The sequence below is a fragment of the Priapulus caudatus genome, unplaced genomic scaffold (genome assembly GCF_000485595.1).
Source record: "Priapulus caudatus unplaced genomic scaffold, Priapulus_caudatus-5.0.1 Scaffold948, whole genome shotgun sequence".
Classification (NCBI taxonomy): Eukaryota; Metazoa; Priapulida; class Priapulimorpha; order Priapulimorphida; family Priapulidae; genus Priapulus; species Priapulus caudatus.
The window spans coordinates 47,667-55,353 of NW_014578009.1; the positions used below are offsets into that span (position 1 = coordinate 47,667).

At 44.8% G+C, this 7,687-nt stretch overlaps 1 protein-coding gene across 1 annotated transcript; it reads right to left on the reverse strand.

Annotated features, from left to right (window-relative positions):
• Positions 1–7,272, reverse strand: LOC106814590 (probable ATP-dependent RNA helicase DDX28). Its single transcript, XM_014818932.1, is given in 11 exon segments — positions 1–639; positions 1,206–1,358; positions 1,937–1,951; positions 1,953–2,029; positions 2,442–2,700; positions 3,276–3,453; positions 4,925–5,066; positions 5,474–5,654; positions 6,191–6,367; positions 6,664–6,768; positions 7,170–7,272. Coding segments are annotated over 9 exon segments (1,233 nt in total). The 5' UTR covers positions 6,248–6,367; positions 6,664–6,768; positions 7,170–7,272; the 3' UTR covers positions 1–468.
• Positions 7,273–7,687: the final 415 nt, after the last annotated feature.

Sequence of the window (7,687 nt, forward strand, 5' to 3'; positions counted from 1 at the left end):
TAGAGGTAAAAAGTAACAAATTTATTATTTATTGCATTTAATACTAATTCCGTATTTACACAAACTCTGCCGCAAAGCACCTTGCCCTTTGCTCGCTTGTTCATCTTGTATCATCTTTTATTGTGTTAGATGCATAATAAGTAAGGTTTGCTGGCAGATATACCGCAGGAACAGAATCTACACCATGTTATGTTATGTTCTCGTACTTGTCGGTGTCCACTGCACTGGATATAGTGACAAGGTAGCCTTCAGGGATGAACCCAATAAACAAACAGGTGTATAATGTGCTTGGACCTGCTCTATTATAGCCATGATTTATGATGTACCTCTAACACACGTATATGATACAGTAACTATAAGTAATCGACTTTATCATTACATCATGCATTACAATCCTACACATGTAGGTGGTGACGGCATAATATATATATGTGACATCACTAGCATCACAGATAAGATGACATATGTTCATTCGCGTCCAGCTTGCGCCTCGTCTCCCTCTTCCTCACTAGGTGGCGCTGTGATGTCGGCAGGGTGCACAGCGTTGGGTGACCCGTCGCGAGCGAGCGCGCGGTAGAAGAGACGACGTCGGATGTTGGCGTTGACCTTAGGTAGAGAGTCGCTCTTCCTCACTGAAAGCTGGAAGATGTAAGCATCGAAGCATCAGCAGTGATTCCACACGCTCATGCGTAGCCAATACATGGGAGCAAGTATCCCCAATCCAACAATCTCATACGCATCATACATATTATAACAACTCACGTATACATTCCAGGATGGGTGTATAAATTCTTATTTCGAATATACACACATTCTCATGCGTATGTGCATTCTAGCCGAGGTATATATATATTCCAACTTCTAATGCACCTCCATTCTCACATGTATATGTGTGTGAGCATGCATCCATACGTGCAGACATGTATATTCTAGCACATATATAAATCTCACATTGATAGCTACATTTCTGTGATGCGTTCAAAGTATGAATTTCTCATGTGTAGCGTATAGAGGTCTGGTGTACGAGAAAAAGTCGGTGTCAACACTAATGTTAAGACATATTTTGTTTCTGACAATGGACCCCCAGGTGTTGATTTAGTTAAGTGGATGGGAAGTCGCCGCTCACACTACACTACACTACACTGCGCTGTGCTATACTACGCTATGCTACGCTACGCTACGCTACGCTACACTACACTACACACCTCTATCTGCTGCACCAGCTCCACATTGTTCTTGAAGCAGACGAAGTTGGTGACGTGACCACCGTGTAACGTGCCGACACGGCCCGTGCGCCCGCAGCGGTGGATGTAGTCGGACATGTTCAGCGGGAAGTCGAAGTTGATGACGTGCCTCACCTAGAAAAACACCACCGGCTAAATCCACTGATGCATGGTCCGTTTCGTTCTGGTGGTTTATCCAAGGTGAATCATAAATTTTACTAGTTAAAACATTGCCTGCCATCCTTTGAAGAGTTTCGAGCAGTTGACGGTCAACCTTATTGATTATACATCAATTTCAATACAATATGACGTTCCTCTTATAGTATAGTGATTACTCAGTCTTGATGATGACTGTATAGCCTGGGAATGACAGCACACTCATGTTGAAAACTGTTGAGTTATTAAACATTTAGGATAAAATCTTCTGTTGGTGATCACATGCTTATTGCATATCATTGTGTAAAAACCTGATTCGTCACTGATTGTGTACCTTTAAGGTGACTGTATAAAACTTATGCGTCACCGCAGATCGGTGTACCTTAAGGTGACTGTATCAAACCTTATGCGCAACCAATCGTGTACTTTAAGGTGACTGTATCAAACCTGATTCGTCACTGATTGTGTACCTTTAAGGTGACTGTATAAAACCTTATGCGTCACCAATCGTGTACCTTTAAGGTGACCCTGTATAAAACCTGACGTGTCACGCGTACCTTTAAGGTGTCGAGGGCCACGGGATCCCACATCAGTGCAGACGAGCGTCAGGAACCTGCCATCTTGGAAGGAGTGAACCGACCTCGTCGTGCCTGTCGCGAACACAACGCGTCGTTTACCGCGAGCGTGTCGCTACGACAACGCCCGACATCACACCACGCGATGGAGATTCCGTCGAGGTTAGACTGTACATTCGCAGTGCTATCGTGAGGTTAGATGAACCGTACGTAGCTCTGAGCCCAAGCTTTATAATTACTCGTCATGTAAATACGAACTTCACTGTGTACGCTCACTTCTCCTTATGCTAATAACCAATAAAATGTCTTTCTCTAAGAAATTTTGTTAATCGAGTATTTCAGTCATAGTTAATCCATCCAACTGGAGTGATTGACATGCAGATCTAGGCAATCAGAATTGGAGAAAAGCATTCTAAAAACACTGCTTTGTAACGAAGTGCGGCAAAGTCCAGGATGCACGTTTGGCGCGCGCACGTAAAAAGCGTACATGAACTGGTCTTGCTTGACCGACATAGCAACAGTATCCGAGGAAGCTGGCTCTCGCTCACGCGGATAGGTCGATTATCGTAGGGAGGGGGCAGCACCTGCTCGGTCATGTGACCGTTCATGACGACGTTAGGAATGCCGTTCTCTTCTAGCAGCATGTTGACAAAGTCGGAGCCCTTGGTGTTGTTGCAGAATACGATCGTAGGTATGCCACGTCTTGTGTTGGACTTCAGCAGGACCAGCAGAGCCTCCGGGCGATCCTACAGCAGAGTGGAGAGAGGTAAGCACGGTCAATCTACTGCTAATGCGTGCTAATACACGTGCCAGCCACTCCTAATACACACTAGTACTCATGCCAGCAGTCAACGCGGTTAGAACATGGACGATAGAAACATAGTGGGTACGAGCGCAAAGAACAAACACACTCAGCATGCCCACTTAGCGACAACACCCCAAACTAGTTAACGCACGTACGAGAAATCTTTTTAAACGAATTGTCTTCGAATATCGACAATGCCAGGAGAGTGAACCCTCCACACCGGTACCTTACATCATAGTTACTGCGATAACTGTGACCGTAGCTATAACTGTGGCGTACGCTAGTAGCTATAACTGTGACCGTAGCTATAACTGTGACCGTAGCTATAACTGTGACCGTAGCTATAACTGTGACCGTAGCTATAACTGTGACCGTAGCTATAACTGTGACGTAGCATAACTGTGACCGTAGCTATACTGGTGATCCTATAAACGATGACATACATATATAGTAACTATAAGTACATGTATGAATGACACAACTATAGCGCTACCTTTGCATGCTATCGTAATGAACTTCTGCGTAACGTGGGGCAATGACGCGGTGAAGGTACTCGCCCGTCACATGCATCAGTGACTCAACGGCGGATGATGCCATCCAGTAATCGTGGTGTAAGGACTTGGGTATCAGTGGCACCAGTGAATACTGCTGAGCTCCCACTGCGTCATCAACCCCACGGGCACGGCGCCCTAAACTGCAGCAGCAGAACAACACATAACGACAGCGTCAGCACATAACAACACATAAACCACATGTCAGCACATAAAACACATAAACGACAGCGTCAGCACATAAACAACACATAAAGCGACAGCGTCAGCACATAACAACACATAAACGACACGCGTCAAGACATAACAACACAATAAACGACAGCGTCGCAGGCAAGAACAAACACATAAAGACAGCGTCAGCACATACAACACATAAACGACAGCGTAGCACATAACAAACACATAAACGACAGTGTCAGCCCATAACAACACATAAACGACGTGTCACGCACATAACAACACAACCAACGATTTCTACAAGCATTCGCTATGGGAATGATGATTTGGATTATTTGACCGGTCCCACCATTAGACTCACGATTTGCACTTTGATATACAGGGTCAATATATTGTCTATTTTTGATCCATAACTGTAGATATCCAATATAGATTTCCGTGTATAGTTTTCCGTATTTGCTATTGCATACGAGAGACTGCAGACATAAGATATCTCCTATTCTTTAACTAAATTACTAACTACAGATATGCCTAACTTAGAAATAGGTAGACTGCAGTGCTGAGTTACCTTAATCTTACGTAAAATCGGACAGATAATATCATTGAAACTGTCGTCCAGTAAACGAGTCGGCTTCATCTACGACGACGTAGTTAACGTGCTACCAACGTGAATATACCTGCGAAATACATTCAGTATGAACCCCTCGTGTATCAGCATAAACAATGCATTGAGCTGTGTGGACACTAAAAAAGCAGAAAGATGTGATACCGAAATGACAAAAAACCTTCTAGCTAGCTGGAGTGACTGATAGTAGGTCTAGCCAATCATTGTTGCGAGGCTATCTAACGCACTGATCAATAATGAAATGTTGCAAAGTAGACATTTTGGCGTTCACGTTTAAAAACGTACATAAACAGGGTTTCGTTTGGCGCCGACCTAGCAACAATATTGAAGGAGGAGTGCTGGGCGTGGTTATCTCACGCTCGTGTCACGGACCGGACGGGCGAGTCGCCATGGTAACGTCGCTAGCTGTCACCTACGTGCGCACAGCACTTCACAGGACTCCCGGAGTAGCGACGAGGATGTCGCAGTCACTGTGTCGCCCCGCCGGCCAGCAGCTTCTTCGTACCGCGGCCTCCCACCACCATGTCCGCGCACCGCCAAGCCTCCCTGCACAAGCTCTTAATCCACGGTCTGCGGCGAAAGGTGAAGAGTAGTTAGTAAGGCTGCAGCGAAAAAGGGATGCGAAGAGAAACTATTCGCACGAACCTATCCAAGTACATTGAACATGTCGAAAGCATGTCCGTGATTCATCACATGCATGGATGCACTGTCAATTTCACAGACGTCCGCTAATCTCTTTGAGGCGACGTTAACTAGTTTTGTGTCACGAGGAGTCGGTGGGTACGACACGGCAGTACGGTGTTCTCTACGTAGACTTGTTCGGCCAGCTCTCTGCCCGGCACGAAACGAGAGCCTGGGGTGAGTTAGTCTGAGGCGCGGTCGCCGACGCAGAGTTGGCGTCGAAGATATGTTGAACCACCGGTGCCAGGTAAGGCCACTGTCTTCCACTACCTGTATGTATATAATAACCACACATAGTTAAACAAGATGTCACCATCAGGTACGCTTCTCACTGTCTTCCACTACCTAGTATGTATATAATAACGCACACACAGGTAAACAAGATGACACCAATCAGGATGTTCTCACTGTCTTCCCACTACCTGTATGTATATAATAACCACACACAGGTAAACAAGGTGACACCATCAGGTACGTTCTCACTGTCTTCCCACTACCTGTATGTATATAATAACCACACACAGGTAAACAAGATGTCACCATCAGGTATGTTCTCTTAGGATGATATAACCACTGCTGCGTCATAGAGCATCAACACTGCTGCGTCATAGAGCATCAGTTTCTAGGTTGCTCGATGCATGTAGCTATGTCGTTTGTGATCTCTTAGTTTTGTTTACCTGTTTCTGCGCCACATAAGACGTTATTGCCTCTCAGGATCTCCGGTATCAACAGCTCCTGCACGCTTGTGGGGCTTTTGAAACCGGAAGCGGTCAACGCCGTCACTAGCTCCTCCTTCAGTCCGAGGTGTTCGAACGTTGAAGCCTCCTCCGCATCGTCTACTCTGGTTAGAGAAGGATTCTGCAAAACACGGCAATACGAACAGAACATAAAGTCGCTGAAAGCACGATCGAATTGAACTCCAGGGTTTCTTATACATAAGAGGCACAGTGGCGCACAGCCGTTGTGAAAATTTAACATCGCCGTTGTGAAAATGTTCCTGTATTTACCCGCCGTTGTCAAAATAGTGTCAACCCAAAAATAAATAGATCACCACATGCTTATTCTGGCATATTTAGATTGCCATGTGCGTTTATTGAGTCATGTGACGTGGGGTACGGCACACCTTTAAATCCATCGTGCGCGTTGTTTTCCCAAACTGGCCATTACCTCCTTTGTCTAATTTTCCCTCAGAAGAAACCCTGAACTCGTCACAACTGGCTACGCAGAACAAAGGAAAACTCGATAAAGTTTAGTCACATGTGTCTTAATATGTAGTTAAGAAGACGGATTCATAGTTTGCAGTAATTTATGTAATTAACAGATTATTCGGTAATTGCTAGTAACCTATCTCTGAGGATATAGAGGGTCAGACCATGCTTCTCTCTGTGTTTTACCCCTTGTGTGCTGTTGATGGTGAAGTGGTCGTGACATGAGGATGAACGGTTCTTCATCCATCCGGTCGATGCCAGTGGCACGGGTTTAAACCTTCCATATGTCTGTCCCTTATAGTGATTCAGTCGCTCCTGCTTACACACGATGACCTCTGTTTCACCTTTCCACTTGCGTTTTGCCTTTGAAAATCACAAGCAGCATTCTTATGGTTTCATTACATAATTAACCCCCATTTTACCTAATATAATTACCTAAGGAGCCGTTAAATGCAAAGGAAGTTGGTATGTATCATAATAGAACAGAATTCAATTCTGAAAAAAAACTAGAACATGTAGCCCAAGGATATAAGAGCTGTCCGCATTTGCACATTTGCACGTCGCACATTGCGAAAATGAATTGTGGTCAGCGCTTATATCCATGAACCCAACATGTAGCAACCACACACTACATGATAATTAGTACAGATGTGTCTAACCTTTGCAGCAGCTTCAGTTGCCAATTTCTCCTTTGATTTTCTAAATTTCTTCTCAAGCTTGACCGGTAATCGGATGACAGGCTTGGTTTGAGAACCCCAAGCTGACTAAAATAAAAGGTTAAAATAATGATGTTGTAACCTAACAGCCCACAAGACATACAATGCTTCCGTTCGTGTATCTGTATGTGTCATTCTGAGAAACCTACCAACTTAAATTAAAAGTTGGCATTAAATAACTTGGAACGTTGCATCACCTACTGCCAGGTTAGAAAGGTTCCTGGTCGTTTTATCCTAAAAAAAACCCCGATGTGATAGACTCAGAACATGACTGCAAATATTTGTTGATAATTACATCAATACATGTTACTTCACTTGGGCCTCACTTCACTACTCGCAGTAATATTCTCTCAGAACTAGTAGTACTAGTAGCAGGAGTAAGATAATATAGGATCTATCCTATATTATCTTACTCCTGCTAGTAGTAGTACTTCAACTAGACTACTCACGGTAATAAGGGTTCTCCCATGGCTACAAACACAGCTTCTCGATCCCTGGATGAGATGAAGACCTTTAGTAAACTAAAGTAAAAGGAAGTTATATTTTATATTTACACACCATTATAGCAAGTACTGTGTTTGTGATGGTACTACAGGGCTCAACTTTAACAGTGGCCCGGGTGCCAATGGCCACCTGAAATGGCGTCGGGCCACCTTAAACTGTCGGGTTGGTGGCCCGCCTGGCCACCAATAAAAATAAGGCCGTGGCTACGCGACCGGTTCCGGACGAGGAGCCGCTAGGCTACGCATCATGTTGGAGAATAGTTCATCGATACAATCTTTATGGCCGTGGCTAACGCGACCGGTTCCGGACGAGGAGCCGCTAGGCTATGCGTCCGACATCACATCTCACACAGTGAAGCTTGCGACTCGTGTACACGCATGATTGCGGCAATGGGACGCTCTGCTGATGCTGTTGTGGTGTGTGTGTGTGTGTGTGTGTGTGTGTGTGTGTGTTGAGAGAGAGA